The sequence below is a fragment of the Capsicum annuum genome, chromosome 1, assembly GCF_002878395.1.
Source record: "Capsicum annuum cultivar UCD-10X-F1 chromosome 1, UCD10Xv1.1, whole genome shotgun sequence".
NCBI classification, from domain to species: Eukaryota; Viridiplantae; Streptophyta; class Magnoliopsida; order Solanales; family Solanaceae; genus Capsicum; species Capsicum annuum.
This window is the reverse complement of record NC_061111.1, coordinates 6,589,457-6,607,857: the sequence shown is the minus strand read 5'-3', so window position 1 is coordinate 6,607,857 and position 18,401 is coordinate 6,589,457. Positions and strand designations below refer to the sequence as shown.

Genomic DNA, 18,401 nt, shown 5'->3' with positions numbered 1-18,401 from the left:
TATTTTATGTTTATATCACTAGAAGATAAGTAGGTAGAAAGGAATATGATGTACCAACTAATAATGGAACAAAATTACAAAAAACATAGAATTCTTTTTTTTTTCTCCTCTAATCATAATAAGCGTGGGATTACTCTTTTATCAAGAAATCAATAAGAACTTATCAAGAGAAAATAATTAAATATACTCGAGATGTATGACAATTGAGATACAAATTAATCTTAATCATCTGATTCATCTAAGTGTCTTTCATGCAACCTAATCATATTCTGTAGTACAAGTATTTACATAGAAAATAACTTGATTATATCTATTATCTATCTATATCTATATCTATATCTATATCTATATTAAAAGTTTGAAGACACTTAGAAAAGTGATTTGAGCTTTTTGCACTTCGTTAAAAAAAAATTTCATTAGACAAAATTGTCTTTTCACTATTTTTTAATTTATTATTTAATTATTTTTTATTATTTGAATTAGGCTCCCTAAAATATATGAGACTCCAAAAATATATGATAAGAGAATTAATTAATATTTTTCTTTCTACTAGATTTCCTAAAATAGATGGTAGTAGAATTAATTAATATTTTCTTTTCTACTGTTCAATTAGAAAAATACTCCTAAAATAGGACTCTATTAAGGAAAAACTTTTATAAATATTGAGATGTACGTTAAACTAGAGAACAAATTGATTTGCCTATTGGAAAAATATGATTGATGTTCATCTAACTTGATTCGATTGCATGTCTAGATTGATGAATGCTTGATTATCTAACCCTCAACTTCTTCACTGTTTTTGTCAGCATAATAGAATTCAACATGTGTGTGTATATACATATCTTCTTTGTTTTCATTCAAAATTATTTTTTAGGGTCAAAATTTTCGCTCAGACAATAATTAATTGGATCAAAATCGAAGTTTTGTGGTCACTATTATATTTTTTTTTTATAGTTTATAGGTCATAAATGAATGTAGGTTGGCTTTGAAGAATTTATTGTGTAAAAGTTAAGTTTAATTGTATTGTTTTGGTATCTTTATTATCTTATTATTTTATTTTAATTTACAGATTCTAGATGAATGTGGGCCAGCTTTAAAAAAATTTTTAGGTAAAAGTTAGATTTAATTATATTGTGTTGATAGCTTTATTATCTTATTGTTTTATTTTAATTTACAGATATTAGATGAATTTGGGTCTGCTTTAAAATTTTTTTTTAGGTAAAAGTTAGGTTTAATTGTATTATCGTAATATCTCTATTAGTTTGTGATTTTGTGGTAGTTTACAGTTCATATATGAATCTCGATCGATTTTGAGAAATTTTTGTGTGTAAAATTTAAGTTTAATTGTATTATTTTGATATCACTTTTATCGTATTATTTTATTGCGGTTTATTGATCGGCTTTGAGGAATTTTTTTATGTAAAAGTTAAGTTTAGTTGTATTATTTTAATATCTCTATTATCTTACTATTTTGTTATTGTTTACAGGTGATAGATGAATGTCAGATGACTTTGAGAAAATTTTTGTGTACAAAGATTAGATTTAATTGTATTATTTTGATGTCTCTATCATTGTATTATTTTGTTGCAATTTACAGATGGTAGATGAATGTCGATCGACTTTTAAAAATATTTTTGATAAAGATTAGGTTTAATAAATAAATTCTCCATCTTTACATACTCAAAAGATATTAAATTTAATTATTATATTCATCTTTATTATTTAAACAAATATCTTATTTAACATAATATTTAAATTCATTAAAATGAGATACACGCACAAAACGCGTACACCTTAACTAGTTATATCATAAACTTGAACTTATTGTCACGAAAAATAGACTTGCACCATTTCTTTTTAAAATTAAAATTCCTAACGAGAGTTAAAATATAGAACCTAATTTAGATAACAAAGTAGAAAGGTCCGTGATTGATTCAAAAGGTCAAACAATGATTTGTACGTGTCGAAATTTCATATGTTCTTCTATCTCATCTAAAAAGTTTAAATGGGTAAAAATAATACACTTTTATTTATTTGATTATATTTGTAACAGATCGTAGAGGAAATGACTTAGACAAAGATAAACATCCAGGCATGGGCAGAGCCGCCTATATCAAAGGGTAGTTAAGTGCACATTTTTCGTCGGAAAATTCTATTATGTATATTAGCTAAATATTAGCTATGATGAGTATATATTTAATTTTTCACGCCCTTAAACTGCATGCAACTGAGAAGAAAATTTGCACACTCTTCATCAAATTCCTGGCTCCGCATCCAGGGTGTATTTGGTAAGAAGGAAAATGTATTTGGAGAAAATATTTTCTTGCAAGATAAGTGTTCCTTTTTTACTTTTTAGTGTTTGATAAGTAGAAAATCTTATCACAAAAATATTTTTATATAATCTAGGCAAAAATTGAGGGATGTGAGTGGGGTATATAGGTAAGGGGTGGTGCGGTTGGGGGTGCTGGTAGAATGTGTTGGAAGGTGAGAGAAGACTACCAATATGAAATGTTACAATGAAACTTGTTTTCCTACTTGGACTAAAGTCATTTTTAAAAAAATAATCTAATTTTTTAGCAAAATTATTTTTTGAAATTTTTGATCTAACTAAACATGAAAAAAATGAATATACCAAACAGGCAAAGTGGCAAACACACTCTCAATTTGTTGAATGGCTCCTCCTCCTTGCCATCAAGAATGAAAACCAAAAGGCAGAAATATTTAAAGGACATAAGGCAACACAAAGAGCCTTTTTTTGCCTTAAGCATGCTTCTTTATCTTTTTTGACATGAATAGCCATCATCATATCCACACCCCTCTAAATCATTCCCCCAGCCTTTTGTCACCTGACTCTACCCCCACCCCCATGGTCCACACTCTTATATTTATCTAAATGTTGGTCGATTTCTTTAAAAATGTATCATACTCGTGTTTAGAGGCAGGGATTGTCTTTAGAATACGGTTATGCAAAACTTCGTAACTTTAACCTAAATCGTATTAAGGACACATTTACTAACACTTGAAGTTATCATTCTAAAATTCAAAACTCATAAAGTTCAAATTTTGAATCTGCCTTTAATTCTGTCGGATATTTAAATTGCCCAAAATTCAGTTACTTTAACTTAAATCATATTTAGGGCTTAGTTGCTAATATTTGAAGTTGTCATCCTAAAATTCAAAACTTATAAAGTTTAAATTCTGAATCTGCCTTTAATGTTGTCGGATATTCAAATTGCGCAAAATTCAGTAACTTTAACTTAAATCATATTAAGGGCTTATACTTGAAGTTGTCATCCTAAAATTCAAAACTCATAAAGTTTAAATTCTGAATTTGCCTTTAATGTTGTCGGATATTCAAATTGTGCAAAATTCAGTAACTTTAAGTCTGAATCTGCCTTTAATCGTTTGAGCGGCTTCATTGTTGCAGGATCCAATCAACATAATTTATTTCAAAAGAAGATTTTAAAAAGTTGCATTGCTTTCAAATTTAGATCATGTTAATTGTTAAATTAACAGCTCATTTTACCTCAAAAAGTTTGGAAAAAAGAAGATTCTCTAAAGTTGGTCAAGACTTCACCACAAAGTATACAGTTTTTGAAAATAGAAACTTTGTTTCAAGATTATGGCCCCCTATAGTCTATCCCCAAGAAAGGGGAAAAAGGAAAAGAAACACACTACAATAGACTTATAATGTCTAAATAAAACATGTTACCTGACAGAAACTTCACATAGTACTTCCTCTTTTCTCAAATTTCCTCTCTTTCACTGAGAAATCCCATAATCTCCAACCTATCAATTTCCAATTTTGCAAAAAAAATATCCTCTTTAATTGCCTTTTGATGATCAATGTTGGAAAGATTTCAAGAATCTACACTCATTATTTAGGCAATTCTTTCATCAGATGGGCTCACTTCTTTTACTTACTCTGACATTACTTTCACTGGCATTCACCGCGACCCTTTCAAGTCAAGCACAAGGCATAAAATCAGCGCGACTTCTTGATCTAGTCCTACGTGACAACACCTTTCGATACTACAACACCAAGAAATTCAGAACCGCGAAATTGTACCCCGTACATTTACCATCCAACCTCTCAGGGATCAAAGTCGATTCAGTAAGGTATCGGTGTGGTAGTCTAGCAAGATATGGTGCAAAAATCAAAGAATTCAAATTGCCAATTGGGGTAAGTATTCAACATTGTGCTGAAAGAGTATTATTAGTTAGACAAAATCTTGGATCAAATTGGTCTTCTATATACTATGATAACTATGAATTATCAGGTTATCAACTTATTTCTCCTGTATTAGGCCTATTAGCATACAATGCTGGTGATGACATTGTAACTTCCTCCACACCATTTGAACTCGAATTCCATTTCGATAAAATTCCAATCACAATTGATTTTACCAACACAACTAGGCTAGCAAATTCTACCAGTAGTACACCGGGGATCATACCATTATGTGCTAACTTTGAGCGCGATGGAAAGGTGACACTAACACAACAAGCGTCACAAAATGTATGTTACGCTAAAAAGCAAGGACATTTTGGATTGGTTATTGAGACGCCTTTAATACCTTTGAAAAATAAGCGCGAAAGTAAGTGGAAATTAGCTATTGGGAGCTCGATTGGAGCTGCATTGGGCGCGTTCCTTCTAGGTTTGTTACTCATCGCGATATTTGCAAAGGTGAAGAAGAAAGCAAGAATGGAAGAATTGGTAAGAAGGGCATATGAAGAAGAAGCTTTACAAGTTTCAATGGTTGGACATGTTAGAGCTCCAACTGCAGCAGGTACTAGGACTGTTCCAACTATTGAACATGAGTATAATCCTCACAATTATAATTAAAAAACTATTCTTTAGCAGTTAATTTCTTGTTTTTTTTTTGGTTGATCATTCTTTTTGTAAGATTAAAATCTTTTGAAGTTTTGGGTACTTAATTGTATTGAAATGCTTTAGGACAGGGAAATAGATTAAATGCTGACAATTAATTTGTTCTATCTGTTTTGCTATATTGAACTTCTATTCTTTTGCCCTTTGTTCTAATTTGGCTACATTAGAGTTGTGAGCCTTTTTTAATACTGTCAGTGTACTTATACATATTAAGAAGTGTATTTTACTTCATCTTCTAGGTTAATGATTTATTGTAGTTACATAATGTGATAGTATTTGATTTCAAGAATAATGAGTGTTACCATCTTTACAATATTCTTTTGCTATATTCCTTTCAACAATATTAATGTATATTATGTTAAACTGGAATATGATTTTGATTCAAGGATTTGAATAACTTTCGCTTTGAATTTGGATTTGAATTTTGAATTATTCATCCAAATATTTGTGATGGCTACCATGACTAATAAATTTATTAAACTCCACAATATAAACAAATAATCTTCAGCTTGAAAACGCTTTGAATTTTGAGATATTCGTTCGTCATCCTTGATCAATCAATACTTGAAAGTAGTATGTAAATACTCAAACAACTTATAGAGAAATTGATGGTTTTGATCCACGAATTCTCTGTTGCTTCTTGTTTTGAATTTTGATTTGGCTTATTATATAGACATTATCCTATTATTATAGATCGTGTAAAATTCACACAAAATGCAAAATGAAAAGACAATTCTATGTGGGGTTTTGACTTTTAGACAATGGAGTTGACAAAATGATGTACCATAATAGTGAAAAAGGAAAAAGGCAATAGTAGAAATAATAAAAGCTTAAAGGCGTGTTGCTTTGAGTCGACAAAAACTTTAGAAAGAAGGCATGGCATGCTAAGCAATCATGAACCATTGTGTGATAAACATAAACTATACTACATGTTAGAGAATTGAGAGTCAAATGTATGAAATTGGATAATAGTATAGAGGCGAATCCAGGTTTTGATAACCACGGGTGCATTACTAGCCGGGCAAGCACCCACTAAACTCGAGGTGAATAGATAAAATTACATTAAAAAAATATGAAAATAGGTATATAATATGTAAAAGCACCACTAAAATAAAAAATTGATTGAGTGTATTGGCATTTAACTTGATTTTAAGGTTCTCCACTAAAAGGGACGTCCCAGATTCGAACCTCATTAAGGTGAATTTTTATTTTTTTTATTTTAAAATTTTTTTAAGTACCCACTATGCTTAAATCTTGGGTCCGCCATTCACTATTAGAGGTGGATGTGCGTTAGTACAGTGGTGCCGTTCCACGCCCTAATGCATTTGTCAAAAAAAAATAGTGTTAAATTAGTGTAAACTAGTATGACATAGATTATTGTGTGGTTAGATGGTTTTAATTCTTGTGTGTACATTTTGGGATTGAGGTTGCAAGTTCAAATCTAACTTGAATATTTATTAAGCATTTATTTAAAAAAATAATAATAACAAAAAGCATCAAATTAAATGAGAATTGAGCCTAGGATGTCTCTCACTGGCAAAGAAGCACAAGGTTAAGCTCTAGACCATTGAGCCAAAGTATTGCTTGTGCTTAAGGGTGCACAGTTTAAAATTTTTATCTTTATTTAGGTATATACATGTACATATACGTAAAAAAATTTCGAAGTTATCGGGTGCACGTGCGCCCCCTTCAAACGTAGATCCGCCTCTGAATAGCATAGGTTTATGATAGTTACAAGATGACATGTATTTTTTATTAGGGAAATCCGGAAAATATTGGAGCCTTAAGATATGGCTTAGTGATTAGTGAAATCTATATTGCGAACTTATACTCCGTATCTGTTGTTGATGAGAGGTGGCACGTATCTCATAAATGTAGTCAACCTGCACAAAAACTGATCCGAACATCATAATTATCAAAATAAAATCACTAAAATATTATCGACATTAAAGCTTGTGTAATGCAAAGAATAGCCTATTATTTTTCCCCTCTTACTTTCTTGTCTTGGTTGAAGGAAAAACAAGTCCCATATAGATTAGTGAATTGTCCTTTATTGAGCCAGTAAAAAACTAGTAAAAGGAAGTGACCTCTCACATGAGAAATGGGCTTACAAAGTAAAATGGATGGATCTATATGCCTCCCCTTGCACATGTGATATATGTGAAGCCTAACCTAAATCTAATTTTGCAAAAAATAAATAAATAATAATAATTAGATTATTGAAAATGAAAGTGGTTTGTTCTCACTTTTTTTTTGGGGTAGGTGGGGTGGGGTGGGGGGGGGGGAGGTTGAGAGAAACAAACATATTATATGTATAGGTATAATGAAAGCAGTATGCATTAAGAAGACATTCCTATTACTAGAGTTATGGCTCATAAGAGTCCGGCAAACTTACTCATTACTACTAGCATTATACAATACAGGCTGGTTTTCCAAGCAAGCTAGCTTATTACATAATGATCATGATACTAGTTTGCTATATAAGACTCTTTACGATCTTGCTTCAGCATCATCGGAAGGAGATGACAAAAAGTGACTAGAACTGGTCACTGTTAGTTGAGTATCCTGTTGGGACCGCGTGAACTTCGCACTAGTATGATATTGTCCGCTTTGAGCCAAGCCCTCACGGATTTGTTTTTGGGCACCTTCCAAAAGGCCTCATACAAGTGGAGTTGGGTGACACTTTAAATATTGGACATGTTCCCTCTATTTTTCCGATGTGGGATTGTGTTTGCTTCTCAACAGTCCCCCCTCAAACCAAGACCACATCACCTGTGACCTCCCTGTACCGCCACTACCAACCAGTGGAACACGCCACTTGATCATTACTTGTCAAGAAGACTTTCGACACGAGGCATCAACCGTAGATCTCAACTACTACGTCACTTCACATGATCTGCCAAACATCTTGTCTTGTTTCATTTGGTTGAGTTGTTTGCTGTATATTACTCTATTTTGCTTGGATTTATTTGTCTACTCTTGGTTCAAGTTGAAAGGGAAAGTTTAGTCTTGGGTATTTTCCGCTGCTACCCTGTCGGGCTCTTTGATTGTGTGCCCGTCTTTCCCAACAAGTGGTATCAAAGCGTTGGTTGTTGTTGATTGTAGATTTGAATGATGGAGGCAAATATGAGCAAGATGGTGTGTTTGAATGGTAGTAACTATCATACTTGGAAAGGCAAGATGAAAGATCTTCTATTTGTCAAGAAAATGCATCTACCTGTGTTTGTATCTACTAAACCTGAATCCATGACAGATGAGAATTGGAAATTTGAGCACTTACAAGTTTGTGGCTATACCATACAATGGGTTGAAGATAATGTTAGAAATCATATTGTGAATGAGACACATGCTAGAAGTTTGTGGGACAAGCTTGAGACACTTTATGCTTCGAAGACTGGCAATAACAAATTGTTCTTGCTTAAGCAATTGATGAATATTAGGTATAAAGAGGGCAACCCTATTTCTGATCATATAAATGATTTTCAGGGTGTCCTTGACCAGCTGTTCGGAATGAGTGTAAAGTTCGATGAAGAAATTCAGGGACTTTGGCTTCTTAATACTCTGCCTGACTCTTGGGAAACTCATCGAGTTTCTTTGACTAATTCTGCTCCCGATGGTATTGTAACTATGGAATATGTTAAGAGTGGTGTCTTGAATAAAGAAATGAGAAGAAGATCTCAGGCCTCATCTTCTTCATCTTCACACTCTGATATTTTGGTTACTGAAGAGAAGGGGAGAAACAAGTTCAGAGATTCAAATGATAGAGATAAAAGTAGAAGCAAGTCAAGGACCAAATTCAAGAATGTTAAACATGACTATTGCAACAAAAAGGGGCATATCATGAAATATTGTTACAAGCATAAGAGAGATATAAGATGGTAAAAGAAAGAAGGCGATTATAAAAATCGTGTTGCTGTTGTTGCTAATGATGATCTTCTTGTTGCTTGTGGTGAGAATGCCATTAATCTTGTTTGCGATGAGTCTAGCTGGTTTGTGGATTCTGGTGCTACTTCTCATGTTATGCCAAAGAAGGAATTATTTTCTTCTTATACTTCAGGTAATTTTGGGATGTTGAAAATGGGCAATAATGATGAAGTTAAAGTACTTAGCATTGGCACGATTTGTTTGGAAAGTAACAATGGTTCCACACTAGTTCTCAATAATGTCTAGCATGCTCCAGATGTTTGCCTGAATTTGATTTCTGTAGGAAGTCTTGATGATGAGGGTTATGTTAATACCCTTGGTGCTGGCCATTGGAAGCTTACTAGAGGTTCGATGATTGTGGCTCGAGGTGACAAGTTGTCTATCTTGTACGTATTTCATGGATCTACTTCTAGAGGCTTGATAAATATAGTGGAGAATGACACTTCATCAGAGTTGTGGCATAGAAAGTTGAGTCATATGAGTGAGAAGGGGATTGATAGTTTGGATAAGAAAAATTTGCTTTCTGGAGTAAAACAAGTAAAGTTGAAGAAGTGTATTCATTGCTTAGCTGGTAAATAGAAAAGATTTTCTTTTTAGAGTTATCCGCCTTCAAGAAAGCTCGATTTGCCGGAGTTGGTGCATTCTGATTTTTGCGGTCCTTTTAAAGTAAGGTCTCATACTGGTGCACTTTACTTTATGACTTTTATTGATGATCATTCTCGCAAACTCTGGGTATTTTCTTTGAAGTTCAAGGATCAAGTACTTGATGTGTTCAAGAATTTTCAGGCCTTGATTGAAAGACAGACAGGGAAGAAATTGAAATGCATCCGTTCAGATAATGGTGGTGAGTATATTGGTCCTTTTGATAGATATTATAGAGAGCAGGGTATTCGGCATCAGAAAACTCCTCCAAAGACTCCTCAGTTAAATGTCTTAGTAGAGAGGATGAACAGAATACTAGTTGAGAGGGTTTGATGTATGCTTTCAGATGCTAAGCTGCCAGATTCTTTTGGGTAGAAGCACTTAATACGGTTGTTTATGTTATCAATTTATCTCCTACTGTTGCCTTGAATGGTGATGTCCCTGACAGAGTTTGGTCTGGTAAGAATGTTTCTTATGATCATCTTAGAGTCTTTGGGTGTAAATCTTTTATTAATGTTCCTAAGAAGGAAAGGTCAAAGTTGAATGTTAAAACTAAATAGTGTATATTCATTGGTTATGGTCAAGATGAATTTGGCTATCGTTTCTATGATCTAGTTGAGAAGAAACTTGTTAGAAGCCGCGATGTTGTGTTCTTTGAAGACTAAACAATTGAAGATTTTTATAAAGCTGAGAAGGTTGATTCTCAGAGTTGTGAGAGCCTAGTTGATGTTGATTTAGTTCCTTTGACTAGTGCTCCTGAAGAAAATATTCATGATGATGAAAATTAAGTTGATAATGAAGATGATGATCATGCTCTGAATGACTAGCAAGAAGTTGTTGATGCTCCAGTGTAAATTGATATGGTTCATCAGCAACCAGTTGTTGATGTTCCAGAGAGTTCTCTAAGATGATCTACTAGAGAGAGAATACCTTCATCTCGTTATTCTCTCAATGAGTATGTACTCTTGACTGACAGGGAAGAACCTGAGAGTCTTGATGAGGCCATGGAAAGTGAAGAAAAAAAAGTGGTTTGATGCTATGGAAGATGAAATTAAATCTTTGCATGATAATCATACCTTTGATTTGGTTAAGCTACCTAAAGACAGAAAAACTTTGAAAAACATGTGGGTTTTTTGGGTGAAGCATGGAGATGGTAATCCAATTCCATGGTACAAAGCTAGATTAATTGTGAAGGAATTTAACCAGAAAAAGGGAGTTGATTTTGATGAGATATTTTCTCTGGTTGTAAAGATGCCATCCATTCGTGTGGTTCTAGGCTTAGCTGCAAGTCTTAGATTTAAAGGTTGAGCAAATGGATGTTAAAACTGCTTTTCTCCATGGTGTCTTAGATGAAGAAATTTGTATGGAGCAACCCAAAGGTTTTGAAGTCAAGGGAAAAAGAGAATTATGTTTGCAAATTGAAGAAAAACTTGTATGGTTTGAAACAAGCTCCTAGGCAGTGGTACAGGAAGTTTGGTTCCTTTATGAGTCAGCAGGGCTTCAAGAAGACTACTTCAGTCCATTGTGTTTTTGTACAAAAATTATCTGATGGTGACTTTATTATTGTGTTGCTTTATGCTGATGGCATGCTTGTTGTTGGTCATAATGCTTGCAGGATTCAAAAGTTGAAGCAAGAGTTAAGTAAGTCTTTTTCTATGAAAGACTTAGGACCAGCAAAGAAGATTCTTGGCATGCAAATTGTCTGTGATAGAAAGACCAAGAAGTTATGGTTATCACAAGAGAAGTATATTCAAAAAGTATTTTAAAGGTTTAACATGGACAAGGCTAAGGTTGTCAGTACACCTTTAGCTATGCACTTCAAGTTGAGCACGAAGCAGTGTCCTTCCAGTGATGATGAGAAGGAAGATGTGAAGAAAGTTCCTTATGCATCAGCTGTTAGTAGTTTGATGTATGCAATGGTTTGCACAAGATCGGATATTGCTCATGCTGTTGGTGTTGTTAGTCATTTTCTTTCTAGTCCAGAAAGAGAACATTGGAATGCTGTGAAGTGGATTATGAGATATCTTTGTGTCACTTCTAGTCTGAGTTTGAGTTTTGGTATAGGGAAGCCTATTCTTTGTGGTTATACTGATTCAGATATGGCCGGTGATGTTGATACTCGCAAGTCTACTTCAGGGTATTTGGTTACTTTTGCAGAGGGAGTTGTGTCTTAGCAATCTAGGTTGCAAAAATGTGTTGCTCTATCTACTACAGAAGCTAAGCTTATTGCTGCCATTGAAGCTTGTAAAGAATTGCTTTGGATAAAGAGATTCTTGGGGGAACTTGGTTGTGATCAAGAGAGGTATGTGCTTCATTGCGACAGTCAAAGTGCCATACATCTTGGCAAGAATTCTACATTTCATGGTCGGTCTACACGCATTGATGTAAGATACCATTGGATTCGGGATGTGTTGGATTCTAAGTTGCTTGAACTTGAAAAGATTCATACGGATGATAATGGTTCCGACATGATGACTAAAGATTTACAATGAGGGAAGTTTGAAGACTGTTGCATGATCGTCGGGATGGAGGTCTCCATATAGTTGAGAGGGGGAGAATCGTTAGGTTATTGGGTCTTTTTCCCTTCATATGTGGATAAAATGAAGTCCAATTTGGACCAACCCAGTTTTGCCTATAGGCCCATTACTATGGGGCATATACATTGATCTTTTGAGGTCTTATTCACCATCACAAAAAGAGAGTTTTCAGCAGTCAAAGAGAGAAAAACAAAGCTGATTTTCGCACCTAAATTTCAACCACAGCTGTCAACTTCAAATTGTGATTCCCACTTCTTGTCCGATTGAGCTGATTTTTGGACTTCTTGTTCCTCTCATCTCAATCTTTGATAAGGAACTGACGGATCTTGATTTGGTGGCCTGTAGCTCCTGTTATTCATTCCCGAACAGTAGCTGCATTTTTGGTGCTTTCACTTCTTTATTTCTCTAGTGTTTGGTGCTGTGGATTATGTATTGTTTCTTGTTGTTTGACACTTGTTTGGTGGCTATTTTGGAGGACAATATTGTAACTCTTTGGTGATTATAGTGGAGGTTTTGGTCCCGTGGTTTTTTTACTCTTCACACTGAAGGGTTTTCCACGTAAATCTTGTGTCTCGTGTGATTGCCTTTATTCTTGTCTTATTTCATTTAGTTGAGTTGTTTGCTGTATATTACTCTATTTTGCTTGGGTTTATTTGTCTCCTCTTGGTTCAAGTTGAAAGGTAAAGTTTAGTCTTAGGTATTTTTTGCTTCTACCCTGTCGGACTCTTTGATTGTGTGCCCGTCTTTTCCAACATATCCAGTTTGGATAGCCCATCATCCACCACTCCATTCACTTGTCTAAAATTATGTAGTATCGATGAATTCCTGTAATGACCCTTCAGGTCATTTTTCATATTTATGTTTATATTCATCGTTTGAGCTTCTCATAGCTGCCCCAAGTCATTTATGACTTGTTGGGACCGACGGCTCGATTACCGGGCAGTTCGTTTGTTTTTTAGAGCCAATTCCCTGTTTAGAAGTCTTCACTGGTTTCAAATGACCATCGAGTAAAAACTTCAGCGAAACGATCTCGGATGCAAATTCTGACAACGCCAGCAGATCCGGAATATCAATTTTAGTTTAGTTAGACCTTTGGTTCGGGTTTCAATGCACCTGAGCTCATTTCGAGTTATTGAGTGGAATTTATGAAAAATAAAACTATAGGTGTGGGCCCCACTTTTTATCGAAACGATCTTGGATGAAAGTTTTGATGATTTCAATGAATTTAAAATGTGGTTTACTCTCAAATTTCACTATTGGATCATATATTTTGGATTTCTAATGAGTTCCGAGGGTCAAAAATAAGTTTTTGACTTTAATGGTGGCCCAGACAGCGACTGCGGATCTCCAAAGCTGGTAGGGGTATTTAAGCACCCTATAGGCGGCGTTTCCCACCATTTTTCACTCATTTTTGAGAGCCTAAAACCCTAAATGGGTATGATAACTCAAAATTGAGTCTTATGGGTGTCTAGGGAGCATGGTAAACATCTTTTATCATGATTATCATCCGGATTAAGGTAAGATTTTATCACTTTATTGGTGAATTTCTTAGTTCTTGACCCAAAACCCCAGTTTAGATTAGGGCTTGATTTAGCCCTAAATGTGGTTTGTTTTCACTAATTCATTAAGGGTTATGATTCCTTGGTGATGTATGAGCATTGGGTTGACCTCGGAAATGTTATTTCCATACATAGGACCCACTTGGAGTTTTTGGTGTTGTTTTGGGACCCGAAGCACAATAGTGCAATATGAGTATCGTTAGAATCGTATTGATGAGTAGATTATATTTTTGATAGTGTGATGACATTTTGGGGATTGTGAAGTGAAGACGAGCATGTGGTGCTTGAAGTATGATTTTGCGGTTTAGCCACGAGGTAGGCTTCTGTCTAATCTTCTTCATGGATGATGTATGATATATATTGCATATAAATGTGAATGTTAAGATTGATATTGGATATAATGACTTAGTATTGATTATACATATAAGTTTGGGGATTATATGGGGGTTTTGACTCGTAGGTTGAATTACTTAATACCCTTGTAGAATCCTAATGCCTTCTCCCTAGTTTGGGTAAATTTGTAGCATGGATATGATATAATGCTATGCTTGGAATATGGTTTTAGCATTTGATGTATGATTTGTATATTTAGCCTTTTGACTAGTGTGATAGTTTTGGAACCATAAGTTTGGTAGAGTTGACTTGAGTACGCTTGCTTCTAGTCGAAGTTACTATCTTAGGCTTTAATATGGCTTGCTTGATATCTAGAAGATGAACTAGATACCTTAGCCTAGTTTGGGCCATAGTATGCCTAATTATGGAAGTTATGGATTAAAAGTGGCATCATTTGACCCACTTAGGCCTAAGCTTATGTAAGTCTTTTGGACTTAGTTGCGGATGTTAAACATACATGAGCTAGTAAACCTTAGAATAAGGTTACTTCATAACTTGGTAACATGTATTGATGTTTCAAGATTGTGGCTATTTAGTTATGGCTATGATACTACTTGTGGAAGTGATATTGGGCATTTAGAGATATTCCTCCAAGATATATTATGTGGCCTATAGAGATGTTATTTCCTCTTAGACTTGATGATTGACCTATAGAGATGTTATTTCCTCTTAGACTTGATGATTAGCCTATAGAGATGTTATTTCCTCTTAGTCTTGATATTTGGCCTATATAGTTGATATTTTCTTTAGTCAGGATTGTTGGACCTATAGAGATGATGGTCCTTTTGGATATGTAAATTGGCCTAGAGAATCAATATTCCTCGTTGTCTTGAAGTATGACCTATTGATATATGATATCCTATAGACAATTACTCGTCTATCTATATTATGTCTCCTAGATGTGAGATGTCTCTTGTGTAAGAGATGATAACATATTTATTGATATTATGCCTCCTATATGTGAGATGATTAGTGGTATGCTACAACTTATACATATTGATATGAGTTCTAGACATGTATATGGGCCTAAGGCTATAATTATGATGTTGTGATTATTTTGGATAAATTAATGGCTCAAGGGCCGTGTTATAGTACTGATTAAATATCCAAGAAGTGTTTATCATTATGAATTATGTTATTGCGATTTATGAATATGAATATGTATATGTTTGTATACACATCTCTCTGGTATGGGATGAAGAAAGATGCAGTATGATGCTTATTATTCCACTGATTGAACACTGGTGATGATATGCATAAGTTTGGTACGTTCATGATTATTTACCATTATAAATGATGTGATTATAGCTGAAATGTGATCTTATGGTTGTTCTTCTTGTTGGACGGTTAAGTTTTGTCGTAACTAGTTGTCTATTAGCTGAATATTACACTTGATGGCTAGGAAGCTACTGTATTAGTTGATGAATCTTACTTAGTTGGAACATGGTAGCTAACGATGGTCAGTTAATGAATGATGTCATTTAATAAAAGATGATTAGGCGACAAGTAGTAATGTGTTGTCTAATAATAATTAACAAAAATATGATGAATAGTTAATAATAATGAATGATGGATAAATGACGATTTTGGTCTAATGATGAAACTAGACTAGATGTTAGATGTGACTATTAAATGAATAGTGGTTAGTTGTTATCCCGTGAACAAGGATTATGTGAAGGATAATGTTTAGGCTAATAACTAGAGGTTATGTGATGACTAGTAAACTAGCGGTTTAATATTAATAAGTATTGGTTAGCTAATAATGAGTAGTTGGGATGTATTGATAAGATAGACATCTTTATGGTTATGAGTATATCGGCTTGTGTCTGTGCACCTATTATATGCCTATATTTATGTGTCGATAGTTATGATGATACATTGGTACCCGACAAGGCTGGAGGATATTGTGATGACATACTGATACTCGGTAAGATCGAAGGATATTATGATGATATTGATACCCGGTTCGAGTCCGGAGGATACTACTGAGATGATATTGATTCTCGATAAGACCGATGGATATTTTGATGATATTGATACTCGGTTCGAGTCTGGAGGATACTATTGCGATGATATTGATTCCCAATAAGGTCGGAGGTTGATTACGATGTTGATGGTCCTGATGAGGACAGTTATTATGAGTTGTGATATTGATGGTATACTTTGCATTCATCCCTGCATGTGCATCGCCTATCACCAGTATGCACCTATGTCTATCCGCTGATATGAGATGGTTGTATAGATATGGATGAAGAATATGCCTTATGTTGTTATATGTTGATTGAACCTTCCGAGTCTGGGGCGGTGGGGTACGCATAGGCTCAGCTAGGTATTTAGTTATCCGAAGTATCCGGTTATTTATGATGTTATTAATATTGTTATTATCATTGTTATGATCATTATTATGGCTAGCCTATGACAAATTGGTCATGGATCCGGTATTGGTATTAAAGTATGTCTTCGGCCTTTGCTATCTTATGATTACATTACTATGCACGATTATTCTATGTCTAGCTATGTGGATTAGAAATCCTGAGTATGTTGGTATTGAATCTTGATTGTATTAGAATGAGGTTTTAAAATGAGAACATGAAGATCTAGGTTATGTTTGAAATGACCTCCTATATATATATATATATCATATATCCCTTTGTTCGGAGTTCATATTGTATAATCGTTCTTTCGCCTGGTATATTACAATATATTTTTCTTTCACTCTTTATTTGTATATTAACCTGGGATATACGGTATAGCTTTGGTATATATTGAATATAGCTGGAATAGGATAGTTCACCTTGATACTTCCTTGAATGTAGCTGGAATAGGATAGTTCACCTTGATACTTCCTTAGTCTTATTATGTTAGACTCTTGGACATGAATAGGATAGTTGTCCCTTATTATTCTCATTGACTTATACATGATTTATGGACTCTTGGTTGTAGTTTCCATTCTATTTATATGTTGTATATATCTACTTTATCTTTGGAGCTTAGTTGGCAGTTTCCTACTGAGTACCATTCGTTCTGTACTCATACTACACCTCGGCAGCCTGCAGATCATAGTACGAGTTATCGCCGTTGATGTGTGCATCGTGTTGAGTAACCCTAATTCGGAGACTTAGAGTGAGATCCTGACGTTTGGAGTATTACTTATCTCTCTCCTATGTATTAGACTAGCCTCTAAGTTGTATTTGGAGGTAAGTTGAATCAGTGTATTTCTCCTTGATATATCAATTTTATACTCTTATTATGTTTAGAAGCTCTTGTACTGATAACACCAGGTTTTGGGATTCGTCTATGTATTGATCTTTATCTCATATATTCCACATTCTTTTCCTTACGTTATTGAGTAGTCTGTTACTAAAAGTTCTGGACTACAGGTTGGCTTGCCTACTGGTGGGTTATGGTAGGCGCCATCATGACTTGAAAAGTTTGGTCGTGACAAATTGATATCAGAGCCTAGGTTTTTTTGTGTATTAGTACAAGAGCTAAATGTTTGTAGAGTCCTACGGATAGGTGCGGAGACGTCCGTAACCTATCTTCGGGAGGCTACAGTAACATTTTAAGAAATTCACTTCATGACTCCTTATCGTGTATCTGCATTCCTGTGAACCTTGAACATATTCTTTGACTTTATTCTATCCCCAAAGGACGATGCGATATTGTCAACAGATGCGACTCTAATACGGGTTTCTAGAACTTCAGCGCAACATCATACTAGAGAGTCAGAGATTGATATCGAAGATCTTTAGCAGTAGCTAAAAAAGATTTGGGCTGAGTCTCCATCAGACTTGCAGAGTGTGGTAAGGTTCTTCGGGCCATGGTGACCATTCTGAATTATGAAGGGTAGTATCTCGAAGTATTATAGATTCTTGGTTTGGTTGTGTTGTGACGAGACACTCATTCAGAGAATGCCCCTGGTATGAGATAAGTGATCAGCTAGAGTTAGCATGTATTCCCCACCAGCCTATAGTTCCTAAAATAAGTTGTAATATAGGAAGTTTGGACATAAATTTACGGATTTCTCTCAGCGTTAGTTGGCCATCCATTTGGGCTTAGTTTGTGTTCTCTTAATATTAATGATTTATGAAATTCTATGACTATAGAGAGACCAACTACTAGTCTAGAGAGTATTCCTGACATGAATTCCAGTTATTCAGCTTGTGATGTTGTGGCATCTTCAATTATAGATAGTGCGTTTGGTGCCTCAGTTGATGATTCAGTCAGTCGATCCGATTTAGACCTGTTCAAATTTATTTTTCCTATGCCCGTTAGTCATGTGACTACAAATGTTGCCAAGATTGGTGTGTTTTTACTTCTCACATTTATATCTCTTATTATGTGTATTAGGGTTTTCATACCCATTGATAATTATATGCCTTGATGAATTTATATCGGTCATTATATGCCTTATTGTTGAATTCATGATTATATTACTACTTCATGGTTTATTTC

General features: G+C 34.4%; 1 protein-coding gene across 1 annotated transcript; it reads left to right on the top strand.

Moving 5' to 3' along the window:
- Positions 1 to 3,605: 3,605 nt before the first annotated feature.
- On the top strand, positions 3,606 to 5,131 carry LOC107852443. Its single transcript, XM_016697472.2, has one exon. It carries the CDS (start codon positions 3,902 to 3,904, stop codon positions 4,844 to 4,846), a length of 945 nt encoding a protein of 314 aa, XP_016552958.1. The 5' UTR covers positions 3,606 to 3,901; the 3' UTR covers positions 4,847 to 5,131.
- The last annotated feature ends 13,270 nt before the right edge of the window (positions 5,132 to 18,401 follow it).